Source organism: Apostichopus japonicus, chromosome 3, assembly GCF_037975245.1.
Source record: "Apostichopus japonicus isolate 1M-3 chromosome 3, ASM3797524v1, whole genome shotgun sequence".
Lineage (NCBI taxonomy): Eukaryota > Metazoa > Echinodermata > Holothuroidea > Aspidochirotida > Stichopodidae > Apostichopus > Apostichopus japonicus.
In genome coordinates, this window is record NC_092563.1 from 15,049,070 (window position 1) to 15,063,180 (window position 14,111).

A 14,111-nucleotide genomic window follows, 5' to 3' on the forward strand; every position below is an offset into this window, starting at 1 on the left:
GAGCTTATGGTGGGGAAAATGCACCAACACTTATAACTTGCATGGACGATGAGTCAACAAGGGGGCAGTGCACTACACCATTAAAACTCAAAATACACCCAGCTGCTTTAAACTGATATCTATTAGCTTATGGTGACCTTTGACACCTACCTTCGGTCTTCCTGCAGTTGAAGTAATTTCTCTTGGACGTGTTCGTACTCTTTCATCTTCAGTTCATCGTTAGAGACGACAGCGGCGAGCTGTTGAGATTTTTCTCTCAGGACTTGAATCGAGGCATACAACTGCTCATCTTCACATTCCTAGTAGATGGATAAAATACTAATATATTAACAAAACTTACAGAAGAATGTTCAATGTGTATAGTCTGCAGAGCGACTGAAATGTCTGCCCTCTCTGTGCAAGGAACTGTGGTCGACTAACAGCTATAACTTTAAAGTTTTAGTTTTTATCTTCGATGTTACACTTAAGATAAAACAAGCACATTTCATAGCATGGAAATGAATTTGATGCTGTCTATTGATTTGAGGAATATTGGTGATCATTGCAGACGAACGTTCTGTTCCCATCTTCCATGATTTTTCATTCCTTCCCTTGCTTTACTAAAACAAACACAAAGAAAAGCCATGAGATGGAAGTATGAATAACAGCAGATCGCTATCCGGTGCAGTCTAAATCCATCCTCTGTGCCACTTCTTTAGTTAAATATTTGTCTACCTTTTAAAGTCACTTCTTCAGTTGTGAGGAGTACAGTCCCGTTTACCCTCGGGTAAACTATTAACAAAACAAATTGTGGATGTCTGCATATAATAACATGGAGGAGAGCAATCGAACATAGGACTACTCACGGCGATAATTCGTTTTTGAATCCGAACCAACAGTGTGGCTAATTCTAATTCCTCGCTGTAAGCATTCTTCAACCGTACTGATCTGAAACCTGAAATAATAAGTGAATAAATGGTTGAATAATAAATATACACACACCCTGTGTGATGTTTGCCAATTGTAACCAAGGGCAACCCAACACAACATGCAATTTACAACTTACAACATGCAACTATCATTTATATCGAAAAAACGATATAATTATAACAATAATATATTATAACAAATGTAAAAATAAAATGTTTGAGTACAATGCACCAGAAAATTAACTTGAGGTTTCATAACACTAAACACTACAAAACACTAACAACACTAAAAGCCACATACTTATTATACAACCAAAAGCAAATAAAATTAGTGAGTTTTGATATCCTCTGTTAAATTGAAACATGTTCAAGGGCGGCGGAACCGCCGCCGGGCACAGGGGGCACGTGCCCCCCCACTTTTCCTCAGGTTAAAAATGTGCCCTTTTTCTACATAAAAATTGAGGTGTCTCAAGTTAGCAAGAGGCCAGGAAACCAGAATGAACACTCGGGAAGGGCCGTTTCCGGCCATCTGAGGGCATTGTAAAACCAAAAATTTTCTTGTAGTCGTGCAAACTACTTTGCAAATCCTGGCTACGCCCCTGACTTTTAATGAATTTCTGTGGGTCAAACTCAAAGCTATTTCGAATGGAAAAAAATTTGTTAAGATATTAACAAGAAATAAACTCTAATTTGGAAGATTCCTACATTAGCAACTAGCATAATTTCAGCTCATTTTGTTCCTTGTTTCCCAATTTGCACATTGGATATTGCAGTGCTAGTATGCATATTTTCCTTGAGGGGGGGGGGGGGCGTTGATGGAGTGATGTGTATACGCAAATAAGATAATACAATAAGAGTTATAAAGGGTACTATATATAAGGCTGCATCAGTCCAATCGAATTTCCCTTTGATGTCGGTGCCCCCCCCCCTCCCCCCAGATTAAAAGTGCTTCTGCCGCCCTTGAACATGTTCTACCAAAACTTGGTTCTTCATTACACACTCTTATCTGATACCATTTCAAAGAAATATTTCAACAAAAGATGACGCTCAACAGGTAAGATGTATTTCTACTGACTTTACCTTCTCGTACCGCACAGAGAGGATACGTAGCTTGAGCCACAAAGTTAGGATCTCCAAACATATCTTCGTCCTGAATCACAAATCGGATGAAAGCCATGTCGGGATTGTGGACGTCAAACTCGCATTTCTCGTTGAAGACCGGATTCAAGCCGTTGGAAGCTGCAGAGGTTAAATGATTATTAATGTCACTATTTATTAAAGATGTTATCACTAAAATGACAGAAGTCTTGAAAGTATCCAAGAGTTGAGAGACGTACCTTTCAATAGGTTAATGGTCATAAGTAATATTCTGGCCAAGTAATATGCTACAAAGATCAAAACTGGTCACCAATGATCAAACCCTGCATCAAGTTCTGCAGACATTGTAACTGCCAATGCCAGAGCATTTGTTTTTCTGCCAATCTGGGAAACTTGAAATTTAACAATACTCGACATTGATTATGATGGATTAGTTGTGGCACGGAGAACACACAGTAAAGAACAGAGGCGCACGGCCCAACTAATCACACTTTCCTTAGTCATGGTTGTGTCGGGTTGCCTTCAGGTGGGGCAGTGTATGGACAACTTAAGAGTCCAAAGTGCAGTGTTTCACAGATTAATAACCAATTTATCCAGATATTTGGAAATAAATGGCACTTTCCAGTGAGAAGCTCGATAGCTTCCAGAATTGGTCACTCAATACAGAGAGGAAGAATCTTCAACGTTAGAGTAACTTACACTTTGTTTTGCTCTTGTACTTATTTCCGTTATCGTACGAGCAGCCACAGATTTCTACTTCAACAAATGGGCTGGTGATTCCCCGGCCCGACTTTGGAAGATTCCTGGCAGCAATGATCTGGAGAAGAAAGAAAAAAAAACAAGATGGTGTCACTTGTATTAAAAAATCCAGGAAAATTGTCACATGTTCAACGTATAGAGGTCTTACACTTGAAAGAATAGCTATCAACTGTTAAATTAATCTCATAAAAGTAAATCAACATCAGGGACTAAAGAACACAACATTGTAATTCTTGAGTCAGTTGTTTCAACTTTCTATACTCTCATCAAATCATTGAAGGATTCCCATCCAATTTCATGTTGTTGACTTTTATAAAGATTACATAGAATGTTGGATATCTGAGTTGTACTGATTGTGACTGGGGCGTGATCCCTGGTGCCACGGTATGCAAGGAACTGGGGCTTCTGAATGGCACCCTCAAAGGGTGGCAACAAGGGTGGCAAGAACGGCACCCTCAAAATATTCAACAAAGAAATGGTTAAAAAACGATCACCACCAACTAAGGGCTGGACTGTTAAGCTGGTAAGGCACAAGAAATATATATCCTGTGGTCATTGGCTAGACAAAACTTTCTTTCTTCCTTTCATATAGTTTGCGATGAAATTCAGCAAAATGATTTTAAAGATTGTGTATTCAATAGATTTAACCGGTCCCTCTGCCTGGGAAGAGTGTATCCTACCCCCCCATCAGGTAAACATGGCAGCGATGGTGCAAAAATATTAATCAAGCTATTCAGACAAATCTCCTGTCTTATTTCAACCACAAATAGTTAATTAGCCAATAATTAAAGAATCCATTACCAATCTGTCAAGTTGCCACAAAGTTTTTTTTTTGTTTTTTTGTAGGTGATATGCAAAAAAAAAAAAAAAAATGAACCAAACAACTAAAAAATCAAATCATATTCTTAGGAAATCTAAAATAACAGTTGAAGCAATCAAAGCTATGATTTTTGTTGGATGAACTTGACATGGTAATGTACATGCAAGTGAAAATGTACAGATATTTTAGCAAAAACTCAATTTTCAAACACTTTAATACAAAAGTTCTGGAATGTTATGAAGACTAGCAGGAGGTATAGCGAGCATTAAACTTACGCCGATAGACAGAGCAATCGCCATCCTCTGGTCTGTCAATGTTCTCCTGTCAAAGGGATCAAAGTTATTGTTCCTCATGCATTCTGGTTTCAGGACGTAACCGCATTTCCCATTCAGTGCAAACAAGCCTTGGTTTATCTGCATGGAGCGATCTGAACGAAACGAATCATATTTGAGAAGATTCTTGTCGAATGTAGTCAATTGTTAAAACTGCATTCTTCAAGGAGAATACTGTGTATTAAATGAAACATTTAAACGTTTAGAAATAGAGAAAGCCGTTCCATCCATATTACCGAACGTGTTGATATGACGTATTCTCGCATTTCAGTTGAGATGTCTTAATTACCGACGAACTCTGACAGATATGCTCCAGTAATAACTACATCTATTGGCAAATTATTAAATTTATTTAAACAAATGTGTTGCAATCCATATTCTGTGACTTACTACAGCAACTTGGGATTCACACAATTTTGGGGGTTTTGTGGTTATAAGGAAAGCACATTGAAACTAAAATGACTAAAGAAAGTAACCATGCAAAAAGAGTATTTTCAAAGGAAAAAATTATAGCTTTATTTTTCTAATGTTGGAAATAGAGACATGAATAACACCTAACTTCTATTACCAAAATGGAACAACAGTTTTCAAATCAGAGAGATGACCACCTCTGAGAGGTAACTTTGTAATAGCAGGAGAATTACAACCACCAATGAAGTAGCCTATTTCACATGGGAACACATTTGTGCCACACACTAGGGGAAGAGACGTTTCTCCCCCACCATGTTATGTAAGTTGAGAGTTGATAAACCTAAGTTACGGATTACAAGTTTGTGTCACACACAAACACACCTCTCACACGACTTGATATGCGTAGGTCATATGCCTGCCTGATGAGGCAAATAATCAAAACTGGCTTAACATTTAGAAGAAAAAGAAACATTTCTGTATGCTAAAACTCACACCCAAAGTTGATATGTGGTGGGTATACCTCATACATCTACATATCTCAGACGAAGATGGTTGCTAGGGTAAAAGCTCACCTGGTGTCTGGTAGTTCAATGCCACGATCTGGTGGCCGCAGTTCCATGCAAAGACGGGATCGTAGTTGGACGAATCAAATCTCTGTCCTTTTGGGTACGTTCTACTGATCTGGTACATGTGGTAGTCCAATAGGATGTGCGCTTTGTTGTTTTGAATAAAACGCTCCACTTTGGTCTCGGGAAAGGAGGACATCTCATAAAAATTTCCCTTTGGACCTATAGCAGAGGACAACAGAATGTAACTGTAGACTTCTGCATCACTTGGGAAGATACATACATAATATACGTACATATATACATATAAATATATATATATATATATATATATATATATATACATACATACATACATATAGATATATTTATACTTATGTAATAAGTACATATTATCATAATTCCTTTCACTTCCAAAGGGTCACATTTTAATAGGTCTTACCAATAGTAGCAAAGCTTCTTTTTTTTTAAATGTTTTTAAATGTTTTTTTTTTAAATCTCATCTGTGAACTCTATGTCTAATCCTGAGCTCAGAACCAGTGTCTCTGATGTCTCTGATGTACTTTTCCTTGGGGTGGGGGAGGTACGGGGCATGGCAATCTAGCCAATTTTAGGAAGTTAATGACAGCCATTGAGAAGCAGGTAAGATTGCCTTTTAGTTTGAAAGTTTGACTTGTTACTGAAACATGTATGTTTATATTTTTCGTAAATAGAAATGAAACGGTGCATCTAGGTCTATCAAATTAATAATCACAAAATATGGAGAAAATCAGTGAGATCACCAAGCAAATAAAATAATTTCTCTCTTTTCAGTCGGTTCCACTCAGTATGGTTCATTTCGTGATCATTATACGATTATCTACATATTACAAAACACATGGCGAAAATTTGATATGAATAATTTTAGTCATTTGTCATTCTGACTTATTTAACAAATTGGTGCTTTAAGACATCTGTTTTTCATGCAAATGAATTTTGAAAAAGAAAAGAAGTTCAAATGAACAAACTAGATTTAAATTTGACCATACTTGCAGCAATATAGCAGCAATGTAGCCAACTCTTTGTGCAAAATTCCACTCATTTATTTAAAGGATTTATTATATGAATTGACCCATAGGACTTACTATCTTCGTTGAAAGACACCGTCCTGCAGTAAACCACGAGGTCGGACAATTCCTTTGCTATCTTCATTCTTCTCTCGCTTGCTTTCCTGTTGGCCAGCTAAACGGTCAATGTACAAAAGAAGAAGAAAAAATGAACACACGTTACAGAATCTAGCACAGTTAATATATATATGTAAATATACTAAAAAGGATATATAATAATACTAGTGCAACTAATAAGATAATGTATACTTCCCAACTGGATTTTTGTTCCACTAAGTGTATCCTCATACAGCCTTCGAAGTATAAAACAGTAAAGGAAGTAAAGTATAGGAAACTTTTTTCTTTATTTTCATTAAACCAGCCTCAGAGGTGTTTCAACTGTGCTTTGAGTTATGAAAATAATATTGTACAAAAGAGATACAACTTAATAATAAAATCAGATACATCTAGTTTGCCACAAGTTAGGACATCACTATTTGCTGATTATATTTATGACAACATATATTATATCACTTTTAATTGTAAATGGTGAATGCTGACAGAGAATGCATGTCCATGAACAGAATAAATGCTTCTCCTTCCCAAGAGATCCTTCACAAACAAGATCGTTTCCTGCGGATATCCACTGACGGGAAATGTGAATAATTGGGCGATGTAGCGGATGTTCACGAAGATCTGATTTGCATACGAAAGGTCATTGGTCCGAGCCACTACAAAAGTAAACGTTATTGGTTGCTGGTGATATTTGAATTATGCAACTGCATGATTCTGTAAGACCTGTGGTACACAGCTACTACTATATAATGCTTTCACTTTCTCTTCCTCAATTAATGATATTTTTAAACTTTTTGAATGACATAATGATCACAGAAATAGATGCTCTGCTGGTAATATATGTGATGCTTATCTGCATATGTAGGAATGCTCTATATAGAAGTTTCATAAGGAAAAACTGAATGATGTCACATTGTCTTGTGATGATTGCCGTAATAAGAATGACTATATATATGATAAGAATTACTATATATATGATAAGAATTACTATATATATGATAAGAATCACTATATATATGATAAGAATCACTATATATATGATAAGAATTACTATATATATGATAAGAATTACTATATATATGATAAGAATTACTATATATATTTTAAGAATCACTATATATATTATAAGAATTACTATATATATTATAAGAATTACTGCCGTTATGAGATTTACCTTTGGGTAAATGAAGGATAGATGTAAGCCACAAAATTGGTATATATCATTATGAATGCAATGAAAATATGAACTTAATTTGAAGCCTACTACATTCCTCACTGATATCATGAGTCACCACTACCAAAAAGAAACCTTATAAATTGCTTAAATTACCTGCTTCGATATATTTTTTTTTGGGTGCAATAGTGAGTATATAAACTTCAGAAAGTGATCAGAAAGTGAAACTTCAGATAGTGAGTATATAAACCAGTTTTTGTATATAAACTTCAGAAAATCATGAAACTGTTTAGAAAGAAACTCATGGATTCCTGGAATTTTATGTTTCAAGAATGTTTCAAGAATTCAGCAAACACTGACACACAGAGTAAAAATTATTTGGCTGTAGGTGTGCAACACCTTGAATTTTACATTCACACATATAGTAACCATTATGTAACTATGGGTGTTCAACACCTTGAATTCAGCAAACACTAACACACAGAGTAACCAGTATACAACTGTGGGTGTGTAACACCTTGCATTCAGCAAACACTGACACACACAGTATCATGATTCCTTTTGCTTTCAGCAAGGAATGAAAAAAATGCAAGTTACATAAAAAATGATTATTATTTCACATTTATTTAAAATTAACACTGATGATGACCCACCCAACTATGCTGCTAATAATATTAATGAATTGATTATAACAGATTGCAATTCTGATGAATTTGCTGTGATGAGAGACAAATGAAAATAAATGAATTCTTGTCTGTAGAGAGCATTATGTTTTTAAAGATGATTGTGACTGTCTAAATATCTGATAGTCTGAAATAACCATGGAAGATTCTCCTGATTCGATCAAACAAATATTCAATAATATAGTTTGGCTTCAGCTTTTGAAAGTGTATTTGTAATTTGTGGAGAACCAAACGACTAATTTATCCTATCTTTAGAAATAAGAGATGTAGGTACTACATTTTATGTAGTCAATTAATACTGGCTTCTTAATTTTAATTTTCAGGTCATTGATGAAAAGTTTTAAGATATGTTAAAGCAGGTGTTTTAAAGAGGTGCTGAGAGGAAAATATTTTTGATAAGAGTATTAATGACTATATACAATGAAAACTATCATGTTGTTAGGAGAAATTTCAATAAGGCCTAACTAACAGAAAATTGAGTGGGGGGGGGGGGGGGTTGCAACAAATGCTGTTCCAATATCAGTTAGTACCTGTTACTACTGAATTGATAAATTTGTTGTCATTTTTCAATAATCCAATGTTAACATGTTTTTACTGATTCTTAAATGTTGATTGCATTTGGCAAATTCTTTGATGAATGTGGAATTATTTTGGATGTGACAAAGACTATTTTGAAAGATGAATGTGAAGCTAATGGTTTTTATATTGGATTATGACTTTCTCGAAAGAACACCGTAACCTCAAAATCTGTGACAAGAAATATGAAGAGCTTTTAATCTGTGAGTACCCACTGGTGATAAAAGAAGTTACTTACATCAGTTAAGCCGATTAATATTGGTTAGCAAAAAGAAACTTTTTTTTTGCTATGACTGCAGTAAAGTCTCAATTCCATTTGATAATATCTTTCCATAACAATGTGGTTCATAGCTGGGCTGGGTCAACTTTCACTTTGAAATATTGAGAGAAATGTCTAAAAGCTTTTAGAAAATTTCTGATTTGGAATTTGCATATAAAAAACAGTTTATCAGTAGATCTGCTTGCTTCTATTCAACTGTCAATATCACAAGAACAGCACATAAGAGCTGTATGCAAATTGCACCAGGATGCTAGAATTTTTTCCACACTTTTTCATCAGGCAAATATAAATTGACCTTTGAACTGTGTCCCATGAAAGCTTTTTAAAAAGTTGTACCTTATATCCTAGTCACAGATTCTGGGACTTAAAACTTTCGTTACAAATGGTGAGTACAGTTAAAATAAACTTTTATGCTGTGCAGGGTTATGACCCCAGAAATGGTTGTGTGCTACAGATACACGATCGTTGCTATGGAGATAAACAGGGATAAATATCTCACCCGAATTTGCTCTGCTTCAATCTACAAACAGTGAAGTTTTGAGTTTGACAGATAAAATGGACAAAATTCTCAACTATCCTGCAATGTAATATTATGATTAAAATTTATATAAAAACTTGGATATAAGACCATTTAGAGCCTTGGTATTCACTTGGGGGTCACGACCCTATTTATGGTCACCAAAAACATTTTGGCGACTTGCAAAAATAAAAATATTCAACCAAAAAACAAACCAACTATAATTTGATTTTAAAGGCACTGAGTCAAAAGTTGGATGCTGAGGGGGGCGGCTTGCAGCATCTAACAGCAAAGCTGCACAGGATGCAATCTTTGGTGCTGTGCAGTTTCACACAATTGACACTGCTGCTCTGGGCGAGGAGAATCTCTATTGTATGATGTTGACCCAGCCTTGCTGCAGGGCAGGATTCAGCCATGCTGCAGGGGAGGATTCAGCCTTGCTGCAAGGGAGGATTCAGCCTTGCTGCAGGGGAGGATTCAGCCTTGCTGCAAGGGAGGATTCAGCCTCGCTGCAGGGGAGGATTCAGCCTTGCTGCAGGGGAGGATTCAGCCTTGCTGCAGGGGAGGATTCAGCCTTGCTGCAGGGGAGGATTCAGCCTTGCTGCAGGGGAGGATTCAGCCTCGCTGCAGGGGAGGATTCAGCCTCGCTGCAGGGGAGGATTCAGCCTAGCTGCAGGGGAGGATTCAGCCTTGCTGCAGGGGAGGATTCAGCCTTGCTGCAGGGGAGGATTCAGCCTTGCTGCAAGGGAGGATTCAGCCTTGCTGCAAGGGAGGATTCAGCCTTGTCGCAGGGGAGGATTCAGCCTTGCTGCAAGGGAGGATTCAGCTTTGCTGCAAGGGAGGATTCAGCCTTGCTGCAGGGGAGGATTCAGCCTTGGTGCAGGGGAGGATTCAGCCTTGGTGCAGGGGAAGATTCAGCCTTGCCGCAGGGGAGGATTCAGCCTCGCTGCAAACAGGGGTTCAGCCTAGCTGCAGGGAGGATTCAGCCTTGCTGCAGGGATGATTCAGCCTTGCTGCAGGGGAGGATTCAGCCTTGCTGCAAACAGGGATTCAGCCTTGCTGCAAACAGGGATTCAGCCTTGCTGCAGGGGAGGATTAAGCCTTGCTGCAAGGGAGGATTCAGCCTTGCTGCAAGGGAGGATTCAACCTTACTGCAAGGGAGGATTCAGCTTTGCTGCAGGGGAGGCTTCAGCCTTCCCGCAGGGGAGGATTCAGCCTTGCTGCAGGGGAGGATTCAGCCTTGCTGCAGGGGAGGATTCAGCCTTAGTGCAAACAGGGATTTAGCCTGCTGCAAACGGATTCAGCCTTGCTGCAGGGGAGGATTCAGCCTTGCTGCAAAGGAGGATTCAGCCTTGCTGCAAGGGAGGATTCAGCCTTGTCGCAGGGGAGGATTCAGCCTTGCTGCAAGGGAGGATTCAGCTTTGCTGCAGGGGAGGATTCAGCCTTGCTGCAGGGGAGGATTCAGCCTTGGTGCAGGGGAGGATTCAGCCTTGCTGCAGGGGAGGATTCAGTCTTGCTGCACTTCAACAATATATGCTAGATTGTCAAATAATGGTTACACATGTATATATTTCAATAACCATTCTCCTCCACCTTGTCTCATTTCACAAGGGTTGACTATATTGGCGAACCGTTGGAATGGTGAGACCACATCCCTCCACCCTCCTCCCACCCCCCCCCCCCCTGCAAACTGCTTTTTGACAATCCTGACAAGTTTATTCATAGCTAACTTTTAAATGAAATGTTAAACATGAAATACTTAACAAACAGGCCTCATGACATCTTTACCTTGCTTTGAGCTCTCTCGCCGGCGGTTGCGATGCGATTCATCCAGTTCTCTAGATCGGTGAGAGACTCTGCTGCGACCACTATCTTCTGCCCCGAAGATGATTGAATGTAAAACACAAACGGCACAGGTCCTCTGGGTACATTTTCTGTACGATACAATAAATGAGGTCTTACCAAGTTATACATTTATCGCACAAGAGATTATCATTCTACATGTCATATTTGCTAGCTGTACTTTGCCAGCAGTCTGACATTCATGTTCTTCAGTAAATACACTTATAACACTTGCCCCCAAAATATAGCAGATTGTCAAATACTGGTCACCTAATTGCAACCTTCAACATAAAGTGTGGAGGTATTCAACATGCATTCACTCACGGAGATCGAACATTTAATGTCTTATTTTAGGGAAGCCACTCATCACTACTCATTGGCCACTTCAAGATCTCTCTGCAGGGTCCATGTTTTATGAACACCACGTTATTTAAACAGTCCCGACCTTGCTCGCAACAGACCAACAGGCATTGTTTGCCGCACGAGTTATCCCTTTCTCTCTCATATGTAGAAATAGTCTGATGTTTATGTAGCTTTTTCAACACTGCATTGTCACACAATAATGTGACGAAACAATAAAACTGTGCATGTTCTCTATTGTGCTATAATCGGATCAGCGCTGGGTAGTTGAAGTAGTGAACATATCTGGGAAGAGACTAGGGCGGAGGGGGGGGGGTGTTACTCGGCAGCGTGCACGCTCAAGTGTGACTCACTATCCAGCCGTTGCGATACTCATTTCGAAGGGTAGCAACGAATCTTGACGCAAAGCGTGAGGCCTGTTGATGTGAGAAAATACTTAACGATCCTCAAAGACTGGAAATGATTTGGAAGTCACAACTTTTTGGCTTCAACTTTTGAAAGTGCATTTTGTAATTTGTGAAGAATCAACGGACTATTTAAACTATCTTTGAAAGAAACAAGAGCGATTTAGGTACTACTTTAAAATATTCAAATAAAACTGGCTTCTCATTTTTACTCATCAATTTATTGATGAAAAGTTCCACAAAAGTCATTTCGGAAGTATTGCAGCAATTTTTAAACACCCTCACGATTCTGAACCGATTCTGACAAACTTTTAATCAGTCCCTTCGGTGTGAAGCTTTCTCATAATCAATCGATCAATCAATCCTTTACGACTCACCCACAGTACATCCTTGGATATCGATCACACCTTTCTGGACGACGGCAGCTTCAGCAGATTCTGCATTGGGTTTGACGGCATCCTCATCAGCGTTGTATTCCTCTACTAAATTGGCAGGAAAGAGAAGCTGTTTGGCGCCCCCGCAGTCACCCTTCCACCTAAAATAAGTCAAACAATAGAATAATACAAACAAAACACACAAAAATTCAAATTTTATATCCAAAATATTAAACAGTGATACTTTTACTTACTTCCAAGGGATATACTCATGCTGTTTTTCTTTTTTGGTTGATCTGCAAGTCTTTTCTAAAATACTGCACTGAAACTATTGTCTAGAATGCAAATCTATTGAATATTCAGTGAGTAACAAAATGCACTCAAACGATGGACGTTATTGCTTTTAGAAGAAGTGTATGAAACATTCATAGTAGCTGGAATCTTAGAGTCTAGAATGCAAACCTATTGAATATTCAGTGAGTAACAAAATGCACTCAAACGATGGACATTACTCCAGACGTTAGTGCTTATAGAAGAACTCTATGAAACATTCAAAATGGCTGGACTCTAAGAGTCTAGAATGCAAACCTATTGAATATTCAGTGAGTAACAAAATGCACTCAAACGATGGACATTACTCCAGACGTTAGTGCTTATAGAAGAACAGAATGAAACATTCAAAGTGACTGGACTCTAGAGTCTAGAATGCGTTTTAAACCTATTGAATATTCAGTGAGTAACAAAATGCACTCAAACAATGGACATTACTCCAGACGTTACTGCTTATAGAAGAACTCTATGAAACATTCAAAATGGCTGGACTCTAGAGTCTAGAATGCAAACCTATTGAATATTCAGTGAGTAACAAAATGCACTCAAACAATGAGCATTACTCAAGATGTTACTGCTTACAGAAAAACTCTATGAAACAATCAAAATGGCTGGACTCTATTCTAGAATGTCTAGAATGCAGATCTATTGAATATTATTTGAAAATTACTAATGATTTTTCCCCTCCAAATCAGGCACCGATGAATTGTCCAAACAATGAAGTCATTTTTTCTTTGAGAAGATCAAGTTCAATGCAAGACCTGACAAAATTGTAAATGAACTGATTGCATTCTGACAAAAGCTCTTCATCGACTCACCAGCCATCATCCATCTCTGAGAAGATCAAGTTCAATGCAAGACCTGACAAAATTGTACATGAACTGATTGCATTCTGACAAAAGCTCTGACCGCTGCAAACCAGCCCTGGTACAGGGTAATAATGAATTCAATTGATCAACTGTGGCTGACTATAAGGTTGCAGAGAGACTGCTTTTTTTTCTCCAAAATATTTTTCAAATCATTCTAGTATAGTAAAAACCCTGAAACAACTTGTGATGTACTGTAAATGGCAAGAAACCAGTTTCATCGACTCACCAGCCATCATCCATCTTTTGAACGTTGGTGATGATGGTGTGGCGGCAAAAACTCAGCTCACCGCTGCTATGTGCTTGGTAATCTCCGATGGCTCGAACAGATATCTGAAACAGGGATGAAAAGATACACAATATCTAGCAAACCATGAGAAGCCATCTTGGACAAAAGGCACCCACCCTGCTGCATTGAAACCTGGCTAAATTTTCAATCTATATATTCGATACTAACTTATTCACTCTTAAAAGTCAAAAAGTTTGGAACATTCCTAAGTTCCTTTACATATATGTGGTTAACACTTAATACAAAGTGTTTATGTGTACCCAAAGAAAGTAACATCTGTACCTGAAGATTATGAAGCTACTTCCCAACAAAAAAGGATAAAAGCTTTAGTGAAAGGAGAAAAAAAATGGCAATTGATTCAA

General features: G+C 38.0%; 1 protein-coding gene and 1 long non-coding RNA gene across 6 annotated transcripts in view; both read right to left on the reverse strand.

Moving 5' to 3' along the window:
- Window positions 1-14,111, reverse strand: part of LOC139964506 (1-phosphatidylinositol 4,5-bisphosphate phosphodiesterase gamma-1-like) — an 82,217-nt gene that overhangs the window by 1,249 nt on the left and 66,857 nt on the right. For 4 of the 5 annotated variants that reach the window (XM_071966125.1, XM_071966150.1, XM_071966141.1 and 1 more), the window contains 11 exons: window positions 13,690-13,793; window positions 12,268-12,425; window positions 11,073-11,218; window positions 9,267-9,287; window positions 6,019-6,115; window positions 4,901-5,116; window positions 3,861-4,012; window positions 2,706-2,823; window positions 1,989-2,147; window positions 846-934; window positions 151-299 (listed from right to left, as the gene is read on the reverse strand). In XM_071966125.1, the coding sequence (XP_071822226.1) occupies window positions 151-299; window positions 846-934; window positions 1,989-2,147; window positions 2,706-2,823; window positions 3,861-4,012; window positions 4,901-5,116; window positions 6,019-6,115; window positions 9,267-9,287; window positions 11,073-11,218; window positions 12,268-12,425; window positions 13,690-13,793 (1,409 nt within the window). The remainder of the gene's footprint in view (window positions 1-150; window positions 300-845; window positions 935-1,988; window positions 2,148-2,705; window positions 2,824-3,860; window positions 4,013-4,900; window positions 5,117-6,018; window positions 6,116-9,266; window positions 9,288-11,072; window positions 11,219-12,267; window positions 12,426-13,689; window positions 13,794-14,111) is intronic. The other variant, XM_071966133.1, reaches the window with a different exon arrangement.
- LOC139964536 (uncharacterized) lies at window positions 13,296-13,678 on the reverse strand. The gene is made up of 2 exons (XR_011792003.1): window positions 13,456-13,678; window positions 13,296-13,355 (listed from the first exon to the last, which is right to left on the reverse strand). It is a non-coding gene; the product is annotated as an uncharacterized lncRNA (long non-coding RNA).